The 25,136-nt window shown below is 34.8% G+C and overlaps 1 protein-coding gene and 1 long non-coding RNA gene across 5 annotated transcripts in view; one reads left to right on the top strand and one right to left on the bottom strand.

Moving 5' to 3' along the window:
- UHRF2 (ubiquitin like with PHD and ring finger domains 2) overlaps positions 1 to 25,136 on the bottom strand; it is a 91,383-nt gene that overhangs the window by 26,311 nt on the left and 39,936 nt on the right. For all 4 annotated transcript variants that reach the window (XM_079113046.1, XM_079113044.1, XM_079113045.1 and 1 more), the window contains 4 exons: positions 10,074 to 10,183; positions 8,616 to 8,802; positions 4,952 to 5,075; positions 4,622 to 4,729 (listed from right to left, as the gene is read on the bottom strand). In XM_079113046.1, the coding sequence (XP_078969172.1) occupies positions 4,622 to 4,729; positions 4,952 to 5,075; positions 8,616 to 8,802; positions 10,074 to 10,183 (529 nt within the window). The remainder of the gene's footprint in view (positions 1 to 4,621; positions 4,730 to 4,951; positions 5,076 to 8,615; positions 8,803 to 10,073; positions 10,184 to 25,136) is intronic.
- Positions 1 to 25,136, top strand: part of LOC306645380 — a 268,819-nt gene that overhangs the window by 231,473 nt on the left and 12,210 nt on the right. The window lies entirely within an intron of this gene.

The following is a 25,136-nucleotide window of genomic DNA, read 5'->3' as shown; positions in this document are numbered from 1 at the left end:
CTACAAGGGCCTGGAACAACATTTTTCAAGCCCTGAAAGAAAATGGATGCCAACCAAGAATCTTATACCCAGCAAAACTTACCTTCAAATTTGACGATGAAATAAAATCCTTCCATGATAAACAAAAGCTAAAAGAATTTACAAACAGAAAGCCAGCACTACAGAACATTCTCAGCAAAATATTCCATGAGGAAGAGATGAAAAACAAAGAAGCAAATCAGCAAAGGGAGGAATTATCCTAAATGAATTGTCAAATAAAGGAGGAACCAAGTTGTGTCAAACAAATAAATAAATAAAATTTAAAAAATGAACCAAATGACCGGGAAACCAAATCGTATCTCTATAATAACCCTGAATGTTAATGGCCTGAATTCATCAATCAAAAGACATAGACGGGCAGATCGGATTAAAAAGAAAGATCCAACAATATGTTGCCGACAAGAGACTCACCTCATAGAAAAAGATACCCATAGACTAAAGGTAAAAGGATGGGGAAAAACATACCATGCACATGGACTCAGCAAAAAAGCTGGGGTATCCATCCTCATTTCAGACAATGTGGACTTCAAGCCAAAGTTAGTCAGAAGGGATAAAGAAGGTCATTTCATACTGCTTAAGGGAAGCATAAATCAGCAAGATATAACAATCATAAACATCTATGCCCCAAACAGTGGCTCATCCATGTATGTCAAACAAATCCTTCTCAATTTCAGAAACCAAATAGACCATAACACAATAATACTAGGTGATTTTAACAAGCCTCTCTCACCACTGGATAGATCTTCCAAACAAAACAAAGAAACCATAGATCTCAATAACACAATCAATAATTTAGACTTAACGGACATTTATAGAATATACCATCCAACCAAGAGCGAATACACTTTCTTCTCAGCAGCACATGGATCCGTCTCTAAAATAGACCATATATTATGCCACAAAGCTAATGTTAGTAAATACAAGAAGATAGAGACACTACCATGTAGTCTATCAGATCATAATGGATTGAAATTAGAAATAAATGAAAGAGTAAAAAACAGAAACTACTCCAACACCTGGAGATTAAACAATATGCTATTATATGATGAATGGATAACAGAAGATATTAGGAAGGAAATTAAAAAATACTTAGAGGTAAATGAGAACAAAGAAACATCACATCAAAATCTCTGGGACACTATGAAAGCAGTACTTAGAGGGAAATTTATTTCATGGAGCGCATTTAATAAAAGAAGTAAAACTCAACAAATAAACGACCTAACACTACAGCTCAAAGCCCTAGAAAAAGAACAGACCAGCACCAAAAGTAGTAGAAGACAGGAAATAGTTAAACTCAGAGCTGAAATCAACGAAATTGAAACAAAAGAAACAATACAAATAATTGACAAAATAAATAGTTGGTTCTTCGAAAAAAGAAACAAAATTGATAAACCTTTAGCCACACTAACAAAGAGAAGACGAGAGAAAACCCAAATCATTAAAATTCGGAATGAACAAGGAAATATCACAACAGACACGATTGAAATACAAAACATAATTAGAAGCTATTTTGAAAATCTATACTCCAACAAAATAGAAAATTTCGAAGACATCAACAGGTTTCTAGAGTCATATGAATTGCCTAAATTGAACGAGGAGGACATACACAATTTAAATAGACCAATTTCAAGTACTGAAATAGAAGAAGTCATCAAAAGCCTACCAACAAAGAAAAGTGCGGGACCAGATGGGTTCTCAGCCGAGTTCTACAAAACCTTTAAAGAAGAGCTCATTCCAATACTTCTCAAAGTATTCCATAAAATAGAAGAGGAGGGAACCCTCCCAAACTCATTCTATGAAGCCAATATCACACTGATACCTAAACCAGACAGAGACTCATCAAGGAAAGAAAATTTCAGACCAATATCCTTAATGAACATCGACGCAAAAATTCTCAACAAAATTTTAGCAAATCGCATACAAAAACGTATTAAAAAGATAGTGCACCATGATCAAGTGGGTTTTATCTCAGGGATGCAAGGTTGGTTCAACATAAGGAAATCAATAAATGTAATTCACCATATTAATAGACTTAAAGTCAAGAATCACATGATTATTTCAATAGATGCAGAAAAAGCATTTGATAAAATACAGCACCCCTTCATGCTCAAAACACTAGAAAAATTGGGATAGTGGGAACATTCCTTAACATTGTAAAGGCCATTTATGCTAAGCCCATGGCTAATATCATTCTAAATGGTGAAAAAATGAAAGCATTCCCCCTAAAAACTGGAACAAGGCAGGGATGCCCTCTTTCACCACTTCTATTCAACATCATTCTTGAGACTCTAGCCAGAGCAATTAGACAAACCAAAGAAATTAAACGGATACGAATTGGAAAGTAACTCAAACTATCCCTGTTCGCTGATGACATGATTATATATTTAGAGGAACATGGAAATTCCACCAGAAAACTCTTAGAACTCATAAGTGAATTTAGTAAAGTAGCAGGTTACAAGATCAATGCTCATAAATCCAATGCATTTTTATACATAAGTGATGAATCTTCAGAAAGAGAAATTAGGAAAACTACCCCATTCACAATAGCCTCGAAAAAAATAAAATACTTGGGAATCAATCTCACAAAAGAGGTGAAAGACCTCTACAATGAGAACTATACAACACTAAAGAAAGACATTAAAGAATACCTTAGAAGATGGAAAGATCTTCCATGTTCTTGGATAGGAAGAGTTAATACTGTCAAAATGGCCATATTACCTAAAGTGCTATACAAATTCAATGCAATTCCAATTAAAATCCCAATGATGTACCTTACAGAAATAGAGCAAGCAATTATGAAATTCATCTGGAAGAATAAGAAACCCAGAATAGCTAAAGCAATCCTTAGCAGGAAGAGTGAAACAGGGGGTATTGCAATACCAGATCTTCGACTCTACTACAAAGGAATAGTAACAAAAACGGCATGGTATCGGTACCAAAATAGAAAGGTAGATCAATGGTACAGAATAGAGGACACGGACACAAACCCAAATAAATACAATTTTCTCATACTAGACAAAGGTGCCAAGAATATGCAATGGAGAAAAGATAGCCTCTTCAACAAATAGTGCTGGGAGAATTGGAAATCCATATGCAACAGAATGAAACTAAACCCATATCTCTCACCATGCACAAAACTAAACTCAAAATGGATTAAGGACCTCAGAATCAGACCAGAGACCCTGCAGATTATAGAAGAAAAAGTAGGTCCAGATCTTCAACATGTCGGCTTAGGACCAGACTTCCTTAACAGGACTTCCATAGCACAAGAAATAAAAGCTAGAATCAACCACTGGGATAGATTCAAACTAAAAAGCTTTCTCTCAGCAAAGGAAACTATCAGCAATGTGAAGAAAGAGCCTACAGAGTGGGAGAATATCTTTGCCAATCATACTTCAGATAGAGCACTAATCTCCAGAATATATAAAGAACTCAAAAAACTCTACTCCAAGAATTCAAATAATCCAGTCGACAAATGGTCTAAGGAAATGAATAGACACTTCACAGAAGAAGATCTACAAGCAATCAACAAACATATGGAAAAATGTTCAACATCTCTAGTAATAAGAGAAATGCAAATCAAAACCACCTTAAGATTCCATCTCACCCCAATTAGAATGGCGATTATCAAGAATACGAGCAACAACAGGTGTTGGCGAGGATGTGGGGAGAAAGGTACACTCATACATTGCTGGTGGGGCTGCAAATTAGTACAGCCACTCTGGAAAGCAGTGTGGAGATTCCTTAGAAAACTTGGAATGGACCCTCGATTTGACCCAGCTATCCCACTCCTTGGCCTATACCCAAAGGACTTAAAATCAGCATACTACAGAGATACAGCCACATCAATGTTCATAGCTGCTCAATTCACAATAGCCAGACTGTGGAACCAACCTAGATGCTCCTCAATTGATGAGTGGATAAAGAAACTGTGGTATATATATACAATGGAATATTACTCAGCCATAAAGAATGATAAAATTATGGCATTTGCAGGCAAATGGATGAAATTGGAGAATATCATGCTGAGATAAGCCAATCTCAAAAAACCAAAGGACAAATGATCTTGCTGATAAGTGGATGATGACACATAATGGGGGGAGGGAGGGGTTAGTGTTAGGGTTAGAGTTAGGGTTAGGGAGGGGGGCAAGAATGGAGGAAGGAAGGACTGTATAGAGGGAAAAGAGGGTGGCAAGGGTGGAGGGGGAAGGGAAACAATAACAGAATGAATCCAACAACATTACCCTATGTAAATTTATGATTACACAAATGGTATGCCTTTACTCCATGTACAGAGAAACAACATGTATCCCATTTGTTTACAATAAAAAAAAAAAGAGTAAAACAATGTAATACGAAAGCATAGTTCATCACTAAGTCTGTGGTGTATGTTCCTGTCTGTCAACCTCTGAAGAAGAGCATACAACCCAAAGAAAATCTTTCATTCTAACAAATGAATACCATGTGCTACTAGCAAGGTTAATCAATAGATTGTTAACATTTTCTTTTGATTGTTAACCTTAATTCCATTTTAACTATATCCAATTTTACCCTTTCATCTAAGCCAATTTAAAAAACATACCTGAACTCTAAATCTCCAAGTTGATCCAACAGGAATTCCAGGAATAGGTCCATAATGATTAGAGGGGACAATAGTACATTCTTTTGTACGACCAACACAAGCCATTCCCTATAAAGTCACAAAATGATCTGTGTGAGAAATCAATTATATTAAATCTTAATGAAAGACAATATGTGAATAAAACAGAAAATCAACTATTTATGTAATTTAAGTATTGCTGATAGTAACAATTATATTGTTTAACCTTTTATATCATTACTACTATTGGTATCAAAACATTCATTATATACTATAACTTGCTACTAGGAAAAAGAGGAATTTCTTCTTTACCCTGCCCCAGTCTCTCCGGCTTTCAGTACTAGCAGATGGCATCTTTGCTTTCTTTTTACTCATCTTGAGTTTTTCACCAGCCTTTACAACCTCACTGGAATCAGTTTTACAGCAAGGACAATACCTTTAAAAGAAAAAAAAGAACAAATGAATTTTGATAATACCATATTAAGGTCAGTAACAGAATAATGGCCTTTCTAGTTTAGAATAAGTTTTAAGATGAATTGGGGGGGGGTTATATTACAGAGTTTCAGCTGGCATTGAACTTCTTAAAATATTTATATGACTAGACTGCTGTAAAAATATTCCTGTCATTCTTTTAGAGAACTTAAATATTTAATGTTAAAAATCCTCAAATACAGTTCAAAAAGTCAGACAAAATGATGAGATTCAAATGACATCAAGAACTCTAACCTCATCACTAACCCCAAGAACAGACATTACTCATTCAAAATTCTTATAATTAAAACAAAAATAAAAAGAATCAATGGTTCTGGACCAAACACTGAACCACACAACAGATACATATCCTCGTCAGGGATGAAGTGGTGGTTTGGAATGGGATGGGGGGCTCATAAAAAGAAAGATTCTAGAGAACAAAATTTACTAATATATTAGATGTAGAGTAGCGGAGGGGCAAAAGAATAATCAAGGGTGAAGTTTAGCTTTTGGTATGAACAAGTGGATGACAGTACTACTTACCAAAGACTGGGGGAAGGGCAGGATTTTAGGGGAAGTGTTTGTGAAAATCAAATCTCCATTTGGACTAATTTTGTAACAGTGGTCAAGTAGGCAAATGGGTATAGGAATATAAACTCAGAGATTAGATTTCAAAACAAAAATTCAAAATTATTAGCTTGGTATTTTAAAATCTCACGACTGGATGAGGTCATCAAGGAAGCGAGCATAGAGAAAAAATAAGGAGGCAGTGCTTTAGGTGAACTCTTGAAATCTAGTAGGTGAGGGGGAAATGAGAAACTAAAAAGGAAAGGCCAATGAAGTGGATGAAAAAATCAGGATCATGTAACATGATAGAATCTATAAAAACAGAGTAACCAGCTCAGCAATAAAGAGGCCTGAGAAGTGACCACCATGTTTATAAACAGAAAATATCTATAAAACCTACATAAGTACACATAGGAACAGTGGGAAGGAAAGCCAGAATGGAGTGCTGTGAGGTGTGAAATGGGAGGAGAGAAAATGAAAACAATCAGTGAGGATAGCTCTGGAGAAGCTTTTCTATAAATGGAGTAAGAAAAAGGGTAGGCAGATGGAAATCCAGATAAAAATGGAATCAAGAGAGGGGTTTTGTGTGTTTTGAAGACTCAAGAGGCTCTAGGATGCTAAAGATGTGATGTGATCTAGTAATAGCAATTCAGGAAAGGAACTAATTGCAGGAACGAAGATCCTGGAAAAGCAAAAAGATATGTAGCTTGAGGTCAGGTAGAAGGGTTTCCATTTCCATTTTAGAGAAGCAGAAACAAACTATCCACTGAAACAAGAGGGAAGAAAAATATGAGACTTTGGAAATAGAGTTAGCAGCAATGGTAAAATTTAGAGTATGACCATGCAAGCTACTGTGATAGGAAGAAGTTATATTCTTTTTCCCTTTCTTTCATCCCTCCAGTCTCTGTCATAACACAGCAACTCCTTTCCAAATAGGCTAAGACCAGGAGAACAATCTGTTCTTCATGTTGATACTGGTTATATGCTTGTGACATCGGTATTTCTACCTGTCATATCCATTACTTTTTAAAAAACCCTCAATGACAGTAATATGGCATATAGTTAAAAAAAATAACAACTCCTCAATATGGTATTAAAAAGTTCATTATTGAGGCTGGGGATATAGCTCAGTTGGTACAGTGCCCACCTCGCATGCACAGGGCCCTGGGTTCAATCCCCAGCACCACTTTGGGCACATTTTTCCCAGTCTTTCCTCTAATCACTTTTTAAAACTGTATTTTAAAACTTCTTTGTAATGGTGCTATATTTATAATGCACAAAACATAACTTGATCAATTTCACTCCCCAGTATCTTCCTTTTCACTCCCCATTTCCTTGCTTTACTGATCCCCCTTCTATTATTTTAATTACACACATGGCAGGACTCACTGTGTCATATTTGTACATGGACATACTATAATTTAGTAGATTTTGTTTTCTAGTACTTCTCCATGCCTTTTCCTTCTCTCTCCCTCTCAATACCCTTCTTTTCCTCTGTTGGTCTCCCTTCTATTTTCATATATATATTTTTTTCTTTTCTCCCTCTTCTAGTTTGCACATGAGAGAAAACATATGACCCCTGAGTCTGTTTATTCCACTCAGCATGATATTCTCCAGCTCTACCCATTTATCAGTAAATGAAATAATTTTATTTTTCTTTATGGCCAAGTAAAACTTTGTGTGTATATATACCACATTTTCTTTATCCATTTATCTGCTGATGGGCACCTAGGTCAGTTTCATAACTTGACTATTGTGAACTGTGCTACTATAAACATTGTTATGTTTTATCACTGCAGTATGCTGATTTTAGTTGGTTTTTGTTTGTTTTTATTTTATCTATTTTGGACAAATTCCAAGAAGTAGCATAGCTGGGAAATATGGTAGTTTCATTCCTAGTCCTTTGTGTAATCTCCATGTTGCTTTCTAAAGTGGCTGTACTACTTTTTGGTCTCACCAACAATGTATAATTATTCTTCCCCCCACATCCTCACCAGCAATTATTGTATTCTTGTTGATCGTCATTCTAACTGGAGATGAAGTCTCAGTGTAGTTTTGATTTGCATTTCCCTGACTGCTAAGGATGTTGAATAATAGTTCATGTTTGTTGGCAATTTGTATTTCTTCTTTTGAGAAATATCTCTTTTGATCATTATCCCATTTATTGATTGGTTGTTTTTTGTTTTTGTTTTGTCAAACCATTTAGGTTCTGGAAAGCATACTTGGTGCCCTCTTCTACTTATCAACTTCATGGGATTAGATATAATCATCCATAGATAGCATTTTTTAAGTGTCAAGCATATTAAGTAGATAATAGTTATTAAGTATGATTACAGAACAAAACAGGAACATCTAACATAGTTGGAAGGGGGAAGCATCCAAAAAGTCTTATTGGAAAATGTCATATTTAAGTGAAAAGTTTAAGTATGATACCATCTGAACCTAAGCATAAGAGGAAAATACTTCCAAGAAGAAAATGTGTCAAGTGTAAAAACCCAGATATGAAAAAGAACATGACTTATTTAAGGAGTTGGAAGATATTTAATCTAGCTAGAGTGTACAGTATTTGGGAAAATGGGAGAGGAAAGTAGTGATACAGCTGAAAAAGCAATGAGATAATGTCATGCAGGGTTCTGTAGGCACAAAAAGCCTTTGAAGCAAAGTAGTAACAATCAGATTTGCATTTTTGAAAGAACACAGACTCCATACTGGAAAAGAAACTGGAGGAATTAAAATATGGAGCTAGAGACCAGTTCAGAAGTTGCTATGGTAATTTAATAAAGTATCAATGCCAAGTAAGCATTTGTCTCTTAATATTTTAAGCACTTTACTACACACCATTTATCTTTAGAAATACACTTTTGGTAATTCAAATACATATTTTACATTTGATTCTTTATAAAGCAAAAACAACAATAATAAACCCTGATGATCATACCAGTATTCTTCTTCTGGGACTTTATCCAAAGGTGGAGTCAGGCAGTAAATATGATAGGCCATATTACATTCATCACACAGCAGCTGCATGTTGGGGTCACGCTTCTCACCACATTTATGACAAGAGCATGTACGGCATTTCTTATCTGGATCTCCACCACACAGGTCACATTCAGGGTCATTTTTCCCTGTCAAGAAGAAAAGTATAGTAAGTACAAGTATGTGCCACTGCACCCAGCTAGTATACACTTTTTTAAATGAAAGGAACCAAAAGAGATAATCAAATGTGAGACTTTTAAAAATAAAAGCCTGAGTCTCACCCTACACTTACTACATTAAAATTTCAAGGATGAGGCCCAAACATAATTCAGGGAAAATCTAATAACCTCTAAACAGGATGATAATATTTACTTTTTATTTTTGTATACTTTTTTCAAGGCTGAGGATTGAACCCAGGGCACTGCACATGTGAGGCAAGTGCTGTACTATTGAGCTACATTCTGGCAATATATACTTTTGCCTTAAAATCTTTCTTGTAACTGGGCATGATGGCACATATCTGTATTTTTAGTGACTTAGGCAAGTCAGGAGGATTCCAAGTTCAAGACTAGCCTTCGCAACTTATTGAGACCCTATCTCAAAATAAAATACAAAAAGTGGTTGGGGTTGGGGTTCAGTGGCCTAGCACATGCGAGGCACTAGGTTCGATTCTCAGCACCGCACATAAATAAAGAAAATAAAGGTCCACTGCCAACTAAAAAAATAAAAAATAAAAAAAGACTAAACACACTTTAAAAAAATATATATATATATAAATAAATAAAGTGCTGGGGATGTAGCTCAGTGGTAGAGGGCTTGCTTAGTATACGTAAAGCCTTGGGTTTAATACACAGCACTACAAAAAACAAAAACAAAACCACGCCCTAAATTATATACATATTGATCCACAGTTTTCCACATATGCACTAGTTTGACCCATGTAATGAACTCACAGGGCACCAGAGAGAAATATAATTTGTTGAACAAAATAACTTAATAAATGGAACAGTTCAGTGTTTCTTTTGGCCTACAGATGCCATGAAAAAATTACTGAGACATTAATGAACCAAGAAAGCTTGAGAAACTCTGGGCAAGACCTTAGGAAAAATTCTTAATTCCATCCAAAGAGAGACAAATTGATACTTGGGGTCTTTAATCCTATTAGAAAAAAATTTTAAATGTTCAGTATTGATAAGGAATTGGAAAAACTAGAACCTGTTGTTGAGAATGCAAATTGATATACATTTGAGAAGTCAATTGACAATACTCAGAAAAACTTAGATTCTTTTATTGGAAGGAATTCCTTCTCTGTCATCTTAAAAATAAATTTATGTCTTCTAATTCCTCCAAGTTATCCACTTGTCAGTAAAAACAAATTTCCAAGTATACATGCAATCTAAATTCAAAAGAAAATACATACTTAAAAACTTTCCATCTGCAAATGAAATAGGATGCGCTCCAGGCTTCTCGATCTTGAAGATTTCATCTACAAATATTACTCTGCAGTCATTTAATGTACCTTCAGAACCTCTGTTTAAAAAAGGAAGAAAGGTTAACTTCTACTGACAAAACCTAAACCATGTGCAAATATTAATTAGAAATCAGTGTGGAAACTGAATTTTGTCCATTTACATATTGAGATTGTAGTTAGTCCAATCACTATATATTATGATTTATCATAGTAGGAAGAGTCCAACAGTGATTACTTAATATTCATAGTTATAACTTTAGGGTATAATCAGGAAAAAAAATTCAGAGACTTCATTACTTAGGTTACTTGGGAAGAAGTAGCTATCTTGTAAATTTAGCATTAAGGAAAAATTACCCTGCCAATTAAAATGAAGTATTTCAACATATTTCTAATAAGTACAGTAAATTTCTGGGCAAAAATAAGATGATTGCTTCTCAAAAACAAAATCTTTAAAATACAAAGCTGTAATTGTCTCAGTTTATACCTATTTGCATGTTTCTTCAAGTTTCATACTACTAATGTGAATTTGTGCATTTCTCCTTTTATTCTATTGGCTTTTGCTATTTCTGAAGATACATTATTAGGTGCATACAGATTTAAGAATTCTAAATCATTTTATGAAATGTTTCTTCTTCTAGTATTGCAGTCTGCATCATGCCTACACATTTCTTTCTTTTTTGGTTAGCATTTCCTTGGAGACTTCCCCATCCCTTCAAAACTTTTAATGTCAAATACACACAAATGCAGAAAGCTATATAAATGGTTAAACCAACTGTAATGTGCATATCCTTTATAAGCAGCTATCAGAGAAGATAGAACTGTCAACTATCTGTGAAGTCCTGAACAGGCCCTAATCAATGACATCTTCATACCATCCCATGAGTTACATTTACCTTAATTTTTCTTCAGTCTTGTCACCTATCTCCCTACACCTACAGTGTAGCTTTGCCGGAGTTTTAAAAGTGGCTAATCTATAAATCCCAAAACCATTACTCTCTTCCTTATAATTTGTTGAAGAACCCAAAACATGTATCCAATAATTTCTTAGTCGTGATTTTGAAACTTGCATTCCCAAAGTGTAGCTGAACCAACTTTTTTGGGTCATCTATATGTCTGTATATTAGGAGCTGGATCTGAAGAGGTCAAAAAATCTTGGCCCACTGTTTTTGTAAATGAAGTTTTATTGGAACTTAACTATAACAACTTGATTATGTATCTATCATCAATGGTTATCTCATGCTACAATGGCAGAGTTAAATAGTTCTGACAAGAGAGCATATGAACCACAGAAATTAAACTATTTACTCTCATGCCCTTTACAAAAAAATTAAAATGTCAGCCCTCACACAAGGCTTCACTGGATTTAGGTTCATATTTTGGTAAGCTATTTTATAGGTCTCTTTCCATTTGGAAGTGGTTGATTTTTTTCCCCCCATCATGACAGTAGCCACTGATGCTCAATGCCTGGATTAGTTCATTGGAGGCTAAAAATATTGACATTTTAGTTGTATTATTTCCTTTATCATTTACTTGCTGAATAATTTGAGAAACTTTAAAAGGAAATATTTTTCAATATTTGATGATCCACTGGTATAGTTCATATAAAAGGCAGTTAAATGCTTATTTGGTAGGGTTTTTTTTTTGTAAATTACTTTTTTTCTTTATATTAGTTTAATATACCAAAATGTGTAAAATAGATGCTTAAGAAATATTTTCATTCAGGTTTTTTAATTTGCTCTTTTTAGGTAGTAGAGTGTATTTTGACATAGTATACATACATGGAGCATAACAATCTAATTAGAATCCCATTCTTACAGTTGTACATGATATGGAGTTTTACTGTTCAGGTATTCATATATGAATATAGGAAAGTGCTATCCAATTTATTCTATTTTTCCCATTCCCATCCTCCCTTCCTTCCCCTTTATATAAATCCAATGAACTTCTACTCTTCCCCACTCCACTTATTGTGAGTCAGCATCCACACATCAGAAAGAATATTCAGTCTTTGATTTTGGGGCACTGGCTTAGCATGGCTTAGCATTTCACTTAGCATGATAGTCTCCAGTTCCATCCATTTACAGGCAAATGCAATAATTTCATCTTCTTTATGACTGTGTCTACATACCACATATTCTTAAGCCACTCATCTGTTCAACAGCACCTAGGTTGGTTCCATGGCTTAGCTTGTGAACTGAGTTGCTATAAACATTGAGGTAGCTTCATCAGTGCAGTATGCTGATTTTAAGTCCTTTGGGTATATGCTGAGGAGTGAGATAACTGGGTCAAATGATAGTTCCATTCCAAGTTTTCTGAGGAATTTCCAAACTGCTTTCCACAGTGGTTGCACCAATACGCAGTCCCACCAGCAATGTATGAATGTACCTTTTCCTCCACAACCTTGCCAACATTTGTTATGTGTATTCTTGATAACTGCCATTCTGACTGGAGTAAGATGGAATCTTAGGAGAGTTTTAATTTACATTCCTTTAATTGCTATTTTTTCATATATTTTTTGGCCCTGTGTACTACTTCTGTGAAGTGCCTGTTCAGTTCTTTTGCCCATTTATTGACTGGATTTTGTGTGTGTGTGTGTGTATTGAGTTTTTTGGATACCCTGGAGATTAATGCTCTGAGGTGCAGGTAGCAAAGATTTTCTCCCATTCTGTAGACTCTCTGTTCACACTCTTGGTTGCTTTGCTGGGAAGCAACTTTTTAGTTTACTGTCATCCCATTATTGATTCTTGATTTACTTCTTACACTTTAGGAGTCCTGTTGAGGAAGTCAGTTCCTAAGCTGACATGATGGGAGATTTGGTCCTACATTTTCCTCTAGCAGGCTCAGGAGTTCTGGTCTAACGTCTAGGTCCTTGATCCAATTAAGAGTTGTTAATCTGCATGCAGGGTGAGAGAGCGGGATTAAATTTCATTCTACTACATATGGATTTCCAGTTTTCCCAGCACCACTTGTTGAAGAGGCTATCTTTTCCCCAACATATGTTTGTGGCACCTTTGTCTAGGATGAGATAACTGTATTTATGTGGGTTTGTCTCTGTGTCTTCTATTCTGCTCATGTTTGTTTTGGTGCCAATACCATACCAATTTTGTTACTATAGCCCCGTAGTGTAATTTAAGGTCTGGTATTATGATGCCTCCTGCCTCACTCTTCTAAGGATTGCTTTGGCTATTCTAGTATTTGGCAGTTTTTAAAAAACCAGTTCTCTAATAAGTTTTTGTACTGTTATGAACTCATGGATTTAAACATAGTTGATGTGATTCACTCTACTATATTCTCCTTATTAATGTTCAAATTGTTTCTTCACTGGACAACAGGAGCTTCCAGCTGACTCCTAAACCCTACTGACAAGAACTCAGCAGCCTTTGTAGACTTTGTTATTTGTATAAGATATTCTAGGTTCATCTTGAACATGTTCTGTCCTCAGTCTGGAGTCCCCATCTCCAAGATACCCTGGTTTTGTTTTATTTGGCTTTTAATTTTTTTACAGACTGCAGTTTGATTCATTATACACAAATGGGGTACATCATTTCGTTTCTATGGTTGTACACAATGTAGATTCATACCATTCGTGTAATCATACATGTACAAAGGGTAATGATGTCTGTCTCATTCCACCATTTTTCATACCCACCTCCCTCTCATTTCCTTCTACATATTCTAAAGTCCCCCCATTATTCTCATTCCCCACTCCCCCACCCCCATTATATATCATCCTCCACTTATCAGGGAAAACATTCGGCCTTTGGTTTTTTGGGCTTGGCTTATTTCACTTGGCATGATATTCTCCAATTCCATCCATTTATCTGCAAATGCCATAATATTCTTCTTCTTTATGGCTGAATAGTATTCCATTATGTATATATACCACAGTTTCTTTATCCATTTATCTGTTGAAGGGCATCTAGGTTGGTTCCACAATCTAGCTATTGTGAACTGAGCTGCTATAAACATTGATGTGGCTGTGTTACTGTAGTTTGTTGATTTTAGGTCCTTTGGGTATAAAGCGAGGAGTGGGATAAAGTTTTCTGAGGATTCTCCATACTGCTTCCAGGTCAGTACCCTGGGTTTTTTAAGTGCAAAATATTTCAAGATCACAATCTGGCATTAGAAAAGCTTATTACATCTCAGTTGATAAGTGTTCATTGATTTTTTCCAGCACGTGAAAGTATAAAATTTAAATAAAGAGTACAACACACATTCAAACAAAATATGAGTTCATATTAACACTTTCTGTTCAAATTCAGCACTGAAGGGTATTTGCATACATATATTTATGTATACACACACTTTTTTGAGGTACTGAAGAATATGTTTTTTCTTTTTATCTTCAACTAGAAAATCCTGGCTCTCAAGGACTTCAGTGATAACTAAATTAAAACAGCATATAACTTTTTCTTTAGCACATGCAAGACATTCTTGCCAATGACCAACATAAAGTTTGAACTTTTTGTATATTTTCCCCTTTCTCACATTTGCAATATAGTTTTTTCTTTTGGTGGTGGTGGTGTTAAGATCAAACCCAGGGCTTTAAGCCTTCTAAACAAGTGCTCTACCACTTAGCTACACTCCAAGCCCCCTAGTTCTAGTTCTAAATATAGAAATATTTTAGCAGAGTGAGGTGGCGCAGGCCTCACTGCACCCAGAGACTCAGTAGTTTGAGCCAGGTGGATCACAAGTTCAAAGCTGGCCTCAGCAATTTAGCGAGACCCTGTCAAAATAAAAAGGGCTGGGGACTTAGCTTGGTGATAAAGCACTCTTGAGTTCAATACCTAGTATGTATGTATATATAAATAAATATTTTAAATATTTGTCACCACTCTATTTCAAATTCTCTTCAGTCATCTTGGTTGTCTAAAGCTAGTTCCCAAGATGATTTCTCAAGTACAGTTGATAAATAACAATATCCCCCTAGTTCCTACAAGTTAAAAGAGTTTGTCTGCAGCTACATACTAATTTGACTAATTTGACTAGAGTTAAAATCTTTGGCTCTTTTTTTTAAAAAATATATTTTTAGTTATAGATGGACACAATACCTTTATTTATTTGATGTGGTGCTGAGGATTGAACTTAGTTCCTCACACGTACTAGGCAAGTGCTCCACTACTGAGCTACAATCCCAACCCCTTGATTCTCCTTTTGTTGACTCATCTTTTCTTGTCTTTCTGGGATATTTCATTGTCAGCAAGGATTTTATCCTGTTCCTTATTTTCTATTTATCTTGTAACTTTGTATGGAAATTGATATGCTTCCCTTTTTCTTGTTTTTATAAAATAAATTTCCTGAAACTAGAGGCTGTGAGTTCACCTAGTTTTTTTATTAATGAACAGCAATACAACTCACCTTTTTTTTTTTTTTTTTTGGAGAATTCAAAACTCTGACAGCTAAAATCTAACCTGATAGGAAATAAATCATTGGGGCAACCCCTATTGGGTTCCCTCTATCCCTGTGGGAGTTCTCTCTTTTCTTCTCACTTAAATAAATTCTACTCTTTTATGCTAAATAAATAAATAAACCCCTGAGGATGGTGGCAGTGACTGTAATGGGGCATATGAGAAACTTTTGGGGTGATGAAAAAGCTCTTGATTACAATGGTAGCATGGGCATATACATTTTTCAATGTTCACACAACTATACACTTAAAATAAGTATATACAGTCATGCCTCAGTATCTGCAAAGGACAGATCCCAATACCCTTCATACCAAACTCTGCAGATATTCAAATCTTTTGTATAAAATGTTACGTTTCATTTGCATATCACACACATTCTCCTGTATATATATTTTTTAGATTACTTATAATACCTAATACAATGAAAAAGCTAAGGAAATAGTTACTACACACTGTATTGTTTGGGGAAAAAAAGTCCTCAGGTTCAATGCAGATGAACTTTCAAAAATATATACTTTTGATCTGTGGTTGGTAAAACCATGGGTGCAGAACTCCTGGATATGGAAGGTCAACTATATTATTATTGTATGGAAACTATAGTAAACCATACCTCAAAAGTGACTTACAAAAAAAAAAAAAAAAAAAAAAAAAAGACACTGTGCTACAGAGGTTGAGGTAGGAGGATTCCAAGTGTGAGGATAACAAATAGCACCTTATGAAGACCATGTCTCAAATAAAAATTAAAAGGGTGGAGGGAATCTGGGATGTGATAAGAGTGCCCCTGTGTTCAAACCCTTGTTTTCTGTAGTCTTCTCTCCTGGTTCTATTCTCTTGTTTTTGGACTCCTTTTTCCTTTGTCTCTATTTTTCTTGACCTATTCAATTTGGATTCTACACTTATTTCTTCTCAATATGAGCCTCTCTCCTGGAATAGAGCTTTAGTTGATTTTATATTTAAAGAGTTTACAGGAGTCTGATCCCTTCAGACCTGACTGTAAATTATTTGTACTTATTTGAATGGGAATGTACACTCGTTTTAGCTTTAGCTGCTAAATTATCTGTTGCTGAAGTCAATGCCACCAACCTGCACTAAAATTTATTCCAATTTCTATGGGTCAGGAATTTGGGAACAGGTTAGCTGGGTATTTATGGCTTAAGATCATTCATGAGGTTGCAGTCAAGCTGTTGGTCAGGGCTACAGTCTCACCTAAAGGCTGTACTGGTGCTCAATTCACAATAGCCAGACTATGGAACCAACCTAGATGCCCTTCAATTGACGAGTGGATAAAGAAACTGTGGTATATATACACAATGGAATATTACTCAGCCATAAAGAATGATAAAATTATGGCATTTGCAGGCAAATGGATGAAATTGGAGAATATCATGCTAAGTGAGATAAGCCAATCTCAAAAAGACAAGGGACAAATGATATCACTAATAAGTGGAGGATGACACATAATGGGGGGGAGGGAAGGGTTAGTGTTAGGGTTAGAGTTAGGGTTAGGGAGGGGGGCAAGTATGGAGGAAGAAAGTACTGTATAGAGGGTAAAGAGGGGTGGGAGGGGTGGGGGGAAGGGGAAAAATAACAGAATGAATCAAACAACATTACTGTATGTGGATTTATGATTACACAAATGGTATGCCTGTGCGCCATGTACAAACAGAGAGGCAACATGTATCCCATTTGTTTACAATAAAATAAAAAAAAAAATAAAAAAAAAAAAAAGGCTGTACTGGGGGAATATTCACACATCGCCTGAATATTCTCATGATATGTGGCTGATTCACCCTAGGAGTGATTCAAGAGACAGGCTAAAATGGAAGTCATCTGTTTACAACCTAATTGCAAGGTGGTATACTATGACTTCTGCCATATTCTATTGGTCACAGAGAGTCACCATAGTTAAATACAGGAAGGAACTATACGAGAGTAAGTACCAGACAGCAGGAACAAGGGGGTCATCTTGAAAGATGGCTCCCATAACTGCTACTCTCAAATTAGATGCTAATTTGTTATTACTTTGGAGTTCTTCAGACCATCACACATTGAGGAATTACCTTCTCTTTTCTCTAGTGATATCACACAAGGCTTTGAAGTTTTCTGTTGTTTATCTCACCAGCTGTTTTGGGACTTATGGGGAATAAAACATAATCCCATTTTATTGTAGATGTTGCCTAAGAGTTTTTGAATATTTTAGTTGCTCTTTTTGTAGGTGCAGGCAGTTTATTTTTTAACTATGATATGCATTCATGCAACATTCAAAAATATTAGAATTCACAGAATACATACTGTTCATATTGTAAGTGCACACACAACACATGTTCATATGCAGTAGTCATAGATTTATCCTCCATACAATGACTGTGTGGATGTGTACTTTCAAGGGAATGCCCTATTAGGCTCAATCTCTAAACCATGTAGGTAAACTATGACAAAACTGATTTGGGTTGTGCCAGAAAAAAACAGAAGACCCAGATGATGGGAATAAGGAATTTTCTTTTAGGTTTTTTTAAAAGAAATAATACGTTTCCTTTTTGTGGACATTTGAAGAGTTTAAAAGTCTGTGCTGTTATGTTCCTAGAGCCCCAATTATCCTTCTCTTTTCAACTTCTATGACTTTATATTCAAGGAATGTTTATTATAAGCAGCATATGGAATTTTTGCTTTAATCTCTTTATTGATCTTTAACAGGAATATTAAAATAACATGTAGTTAATTTAATGGTTGATAGAGGTAGTTTGTTTCTACCACTTTACTATATATTATATATTCTTTTTTATTTATTTTCATCTCAATTGCCTTCTTTTAGATAAATCTAATATTTCATTTCCATTATAAAGAACTGTCAATAAACCCTTTCAATTTTGGTTGTTATCCATAAACTAGACTTTGCAAACCTACATATCAATCTATTTGGTAAGATTTAGTCTGCTTGTTTGCTGCAGCCAAGCAGTTTTCAAACTAAGAGATCATCATGTATTTATTTGTGAAGCCACTCTACCGGTGATCCCTAATTTTAATGTTTTGCCTTCTAAGATTGCTGAAAATTCCACTCTTTTTTGCTTACAGTTTTAGTCTCCTTCCTAGCAGAAACCTGGTACCTGGCAAAGTCCAAAGGTGAAAACATGCTATAGGCTTGAAACATCCAAATATCTGCTGAAAGCTCTGATTTCTGTGCCTACACTGCTCCCACGTGCTCTCAATAAGGTTTTTCACTGGATCCAGAATTGGATTCCCCAGGGCAAAACACAACTACAAAACCAGCAGCCTCCTAAGGTTATTCCTTCTTCAGTCACAACCACAATAGTTTTCTTTGACACTCTGCTGCCCTCAGGTAATTATTTGAGTTGGCTGCTCCAGTTGTTTTAGCTAAAAGTGCTGATCTACTGCCAGCCATCCCACCTTATCTGGAAGCAGATGCCTTTCTGTGAACTTCTTAAGTGATCCCATAATTGTCACAAAAACCAACAACTTGAAGGTGTAAAATTGCCTTTTCGCTTATTTCTCATTTTAGTCTAAGGCTTATCCAGACAACTATTTTCTGTACACATAACTGATGGAGTCACAGAATATACAAAACATACAAATGAACTGTCAATTCATTCCCTCAAGAAATAGATTTCACTTAATTACTGGTTTAAAAAAACACAATACTGGTTTAATAAACCAGTAATTGTAAAACATTATTTTATATATTGCCAAAAAAAGAAGTTGAGCTGAAATGGCACAATCCAAGAATCCCCAAATAGAGCTGAATCCCCAAACAAACCAGTTATAAGGCACATTATACAATTTAACAAAATAAAGACTCTGAAAAGAACATCCCAGCCAGGCATGCTGGCATATGCCTGTAATCCCAGTGGTTCTGGAGTTTGAGGCAGGAGGATCATGAGTTCAAAGCCAGCCTCAGCAAAAGCAAAGCACTAAGCAACTCACTGAGACTTTGTCTCTATAAATAAAATACAAAATAGTGCTAGGGATGTGGCTCAGTGGTTGAGCGTCCCTGAGTTCAATCCCCAGTACTCAATCCCCCCAAAAGACAGATATCCAAAAGGTCTCTTATTGTTAAAGATAAATGGGAAGGGCTAGGGTTGTGGCTCAGTGGTCAAGTACTTGCCTAGCATGTTCAGCACCACATTAATAAAAAAAAATAAGTAAAAATAAAGTTAAAATGATAAATGAGAAATAAACTACCTTAACCATAGAGAAAGTATTAATATTACCACTGAGTATATGGAGTAAAAGCATTCTCCAAGGATTGAACCAGGACTAGGATTCATGAAGTTTCAAGGGTCTGAATTCACCCTATGTGTGTTACCTAAAAAAGTTTAAGCAGAGAATTTAAGTTAAAGTTAAATGGCACTACGAGAGGACTGATAGAAGCAAACTCAAATCTCTAGAAAAATTTAACTTTAGTCAGTTCAACAACCATTTTAAGATAAAATTTGATTTCAGAGATATTAAAATATTAAAAACAACTCTTCTCAGAATCCATGAAATTCTGTGTTTACAGAAAATCCATTAAACTAGTCCCTAGAACAGGGCCTGGCACATATCAGTAATAAAAATAGTAGTAGTTAGTAGTAGTAGTAGTGGTAATAGTAGAAATAATAATAATAATAATAATAATAATAATAATAATAATAATAATGGCATTGGTGATACACATGACAGACAAAATGTGGGCCCCAAAGGAATCCCTGTCCTACTCCCAGGAAACTATGAATGTTACTTTACATGGCAGAAAGGATGCTGCAGGTATGATTAAGGGCCTTGAAATGAGATTATCCAGGTAGGCCCAATACAATCACGAGGCGTCTTAAAAGTGGAAGGGAAGAGGAAGCAGAAGAGCTCAGAAGGAAATCTGACTAGGAAAGAAGGGGCAGAAGTTACAAAGTGGCTGTCTTTGAAGATGGAGGAAGCAGACCACAGGCTAGGGAATACAGGAGGTCTCTAAAGCTAGAAAAAGCAAAATAAAACAAAACAAAAACTCCAAACCCAAAACAGATTTTCCCTTAGTGTCTCCAAAAACGAACACATTCTTGGTAATGCTTTGATTTTTGGCCAATGAAATTCAAACTCAAGAATTACAACTTTCAGAACTGAAGTTGTATTGTCTATGCCACGAAGTTTGTGGTAATTTGTTGCAGCAGCAATAGAAACTAATACAAATGATATGAGACAAATAAGTGTCTGGTGATAATACTATTTAAAAATGTCAGAGTAAAGGAGAATTCAAGTAACCCATGCCCGGTATGTGTGCTTTTTTTTTTTTTTTTTTTTTTTTTTTTTTTTTTTTTTTTAACATAGGGAATTGAGAAGACCACTCTGAAGTGATATTTAAGCAGAGATCTGAAACACAATGAGCAGACCAGACAGACAGTAAGTACAAGGTACCTGAGGTGGGGGCATGTTTTACATGATTAACCAACATGTGGAGGGTAGCTTGCTGGAGCACAATGAACTTTGAGACCTTCATATGGACATAAAATACGTATTCTGTAAAAACAACATTCACTGATGATAATATTACTGAAGAAATTTTGTGATAAACAGGTATGAAAAAAATTTACTATGTAGTTTAATAAATCTTGAAAACAAAGCAAGTATATCTACTGTTTTAGTAAGACTGAACAAATTTTCTTGCTAAGGATACAACTATTATTTTACTTGTGAACATTTAAACTATTACAATTCTGTGTGGTATTTAATATTAAACATATTACAATGGTGGTAAACAAATTATTTTGAAAATGTTATTTAAACCCCAAAATGTGTTGTGAATTTTCTCTACAACTAAATAAAAACAGAAAAATAACTTAAAAATAGAATGTTAACTAGAATTAGATATTTCAAGTATATTCACTTTTTGATACTCACAAATTAAAAATAGAAACAAGCATGAACACATTCCAAGTTCCCTTATCAAATCTCCAAAACAGATTAAAAATCATGTCCTGTATTTGTTTCTTTCTTTATACCTTCAACACAAAAGAGGGAATTAAAGCTGAAGGTTAATCTTTGCAAAAGTCTAAAAAAATTGATCAATCTGGCTAGAGATTGGTCAAAACATCACAAACTAAATTCAGGGATAAAAAAGAAATTTTACAGTAGATACTGCACAAATTAAAAAGATGTGGCTAACATTTTAAAATTCAGATACAAATTATCAGAAATAAATTCTAGTTCAAGAATAAAAAATAAGTGGTCCTATAATCATTAGAGAAATTGGAATAATCACAAAAACTTCCCACAAAGAAAACTCAGCCCTAGGACTTTACTGAGGAGTTCTACCCAATACTGAAGAACACAAAACTCTACCATAAAACAGAAAAAGTATATTCCTCATTACTTTATGAACTACCATAATCCATAAAGGAGAGTTAGGACATTTACTTAACACAAATGTAAAATCCTACCCCAAATATTGTGAAACCAAATCTAGGAAGCATATCTAAAAAAAACACCTATAATCAAACACTATGATTACTGATGAAATTTTAAAAATTCTCTTGGCAGTAAGGAAGAAAAAAGATGCTATATACTGAAGGGCCCAGCTACTGAATAAGATGAGAAAGAAACAAAATAAAGGACAAAACAAAAATGTCATAATTTGATTATTATAACCATAAACATTTCAAAACATCTACATATAAATTTTAATCTACATGTAAATGAAAATTAATAAATTATTAAAACTACAAGATCCAAGATCAAACTTAATTTTATTCCTATACAGTAGTAAGAGAAAATGACTAGAAAATTCGAACTCGAAGTACACAGAGCTAAAAACGTGTAAGACCTACCTGAAGAACAAAGTCGGATGACATGGATAATAAAAGAGCAACTTTATGATCTCTGGGAATGAAAGTTTCTTAAGCAAGATACAGAAAGCAAAAACGTAAGGACAAACTTTCTTGAATTTTGGAACCTTAAGTATGTGAAAATTAAGAAAATTACTATTCAAACATTACAAGGAGAAAAAAGTCAGAGTTGAAAAGATATTTTGGTCACCTACAACTGAAATGATCTAGTATCCACAACTGGAATTCCTAAAAACCAAAACAGACTACCCAGCTAACAACAAAGAAATGCAACAATGTTTGCAGGTAGATGGTCAAAAAAGATACCCAAACTGCCCATAAACAATCAAAAAATACTCTGAACTCCATTAGCTAGTGAAATGTGAACTAAAGCCACAAAGAGATACTATTTTATTATGCATTCACCTGATAAGCAGAAACTCAAGTTTGACAAAATTAAGTGTGAACGTGAATGCAGCATAATGGAAACTCTCATACTAGTGCAAAACTGTAATCTGATACAGTCATTTAAATATTTGGTTCTATCTACTAAAGTTAAAGATGCACAGGTTCTATAATTCAGCAATACTACTTCTAGACATGTTACACACTAGAGTAAATAATGTACATATGCACAAGGACAAGGGTTCAAGAATGCCATGGCAACAAGTTTGTAACAGGCCTGAAGTATTAAGAGCAGAATGCATTTATACTTTCATGCTAATTATTTATCCACTCTTACCTGTGAAGGGAAAAGATTTCTTGTGAAAAAAATTTTTTTTCTCATCCACAAGCCACCCTAATTTTTTGGCTCTTATGCTTCTTACACTTTCAGTAAAAACTTACATGAGAAAACAATAATTTACAGGACAGTGTGTTTTACTATCGGGATAATTATCCCAATCATTCTGTTAAGCTAGTATTTGCCTATCCATCATTTCCACCAAATCTTAGGTCTAGTCTCTAGGCCACACATACTCTCTCAGAATCAGGTGGAGAAACATTTTCAATACTGAGGATTTTTTTTTTTAAGCTCAGTGCTATGAGTTTTGCGGTCTCTTCCTATTGTGTACACATGCTTTTTTAAGACTTTCTACGTTCAAGTACATTATAAGGCTCCCAACACAGCTGATTCATTTAGGTGGTTTCTCCTTCATGAGTTGTATCCATATCAGAATTTTAAGTTGTTTAGAAGTGTGTAACTGAATTAAATACTTCATCATCCTGTTTCTATATAAAGTTCTGAAATGTTTCCTATGAGAACAGTTTTGATCTTTAGCACCACAAATAATAAAATTTAAGTATTATTCAGCACATTGTAATATTCTTTTTCCTTCTCTCAGGAATCAGCAGACTTTTTATACATAAAGGGCCCGTCTAAGTTCTACAAGTCAGATGAGATGGTCTCAGTTGAAACTATTCAACAATGCTGTTTAGCATGAACCAGCCAGAGATAATACATAAATCAGTGGATATTGCTAGGTTCCAATAAAACTTTCTTTACAAAAGCAGGCAGTTGGTGGGCTATAGTTTACTTACCCTTGCTTTATATTTTTAGTCATAAGCAGATGTTTGCTCCCAGATTTGTCACCTTGTGTTACTAACCTAGTTAACTAGAACTTGACAGGAACATAAGTTTGTTATTTTCCTTATGTAAGAAAACTGTCAGTGCCATTCTAAAATCCTCAGTGCTCAATACAACAAATTAAAGAATTCATTATCAAGAAAACTGCACAAAAATGAATATAGAGGGGCTGTGGTTGTGGCTCAGTAGCAGAGCACTTGCCTAGCCTGTGTGAGGCACTGGGTTTGATCATCAGCATCACATAAAAATAAATAAATAAATAAAAGTATTGTGTCCATCTACAACCCCTAATTTTTTTCTAAATAAATATAGAAGAATGCTTAAACATTATTTATGGCAAAGCATTGGAAAGTTTAATAGATTTTCTTTATTAAAAAGAGTAAATTATGTGCAGTGGCACATGCCTGTAAACATAATAGTCAAAAATGTGCAGTGGCACATGCCTGTAAGCTCAGTGGCTTGGGAGGTTGAGGCAGGAGGATCGCAAATTCAAAGCTAGCCTCAGCAAAAGTGAGGTGCTAAGCAACTCGGAGAGACCCTGTCTCTAAATAAAATACAAAGTAGGGCTGGGGATGAGGCTCAGTGGTCAACTGCTCCTGTGTTTGATTCCTGGTATCCTCCCCGCCAAAAAAAAAAAAAAAAGGCATATTAGTCATTATTCAACCAATAAACTGTTCAGATTAAACAGACAGAGGTGGTGGTAATAATCTCCTAGGTTAAACAGTAACTGAAACAATACCTAGTACTTCATTATGTGAGATAAACCTTTAAAGTATTTCTTAAAGAATTAATAACATAAATATCTAAGTGACTTGGTTTTTCAGGTGACTTTTTATATTCTGAATTATCTTCATTAAGTTTGTCAAATTCTTTAGGTTGAGAAAAATTCTGGTTTGTGTTAGAAGTCTAGCAGATAGCCATTTAATAGTCATCTATTGTTATTTTATCAATTTAGCTATTAAGATGCTTTTGTATATTGTTTAATTTATAAGAATCCTGTGTATAAGTAAATTCTGTATATTTCTCTAATGAGATTTTCAGTTATTTCCAAGATTCCTCCAAATATCTCCAACCTTAAAATGGAGATAACGATTTAAGACATTCTTAATAAAAATTCTCAAGATATTCTCCTATAGTAAGGAAATTTCCATCTTTCATAAACTCGACCTTTAAAAAAAAAAAACAAAACTAGGAACATGAGCTTTATACCTAA

Source organism: Sciurus vulgaris (genome assembly GCF_902686455.1).
Source record: "Sciurus vulgaris genome assembly, chromosome: 15".
Lineage (NCBI taxonomy): Eukaryota > Metazoa > Chordata > Mammalia > Rodentia > Sciuridae > Sciurus > Sciurus vulgaris.
Note: the sequence above shows the minus strand (reverse complement) of the source record. Positions and strands in the feature narration are given on the sequence as shown.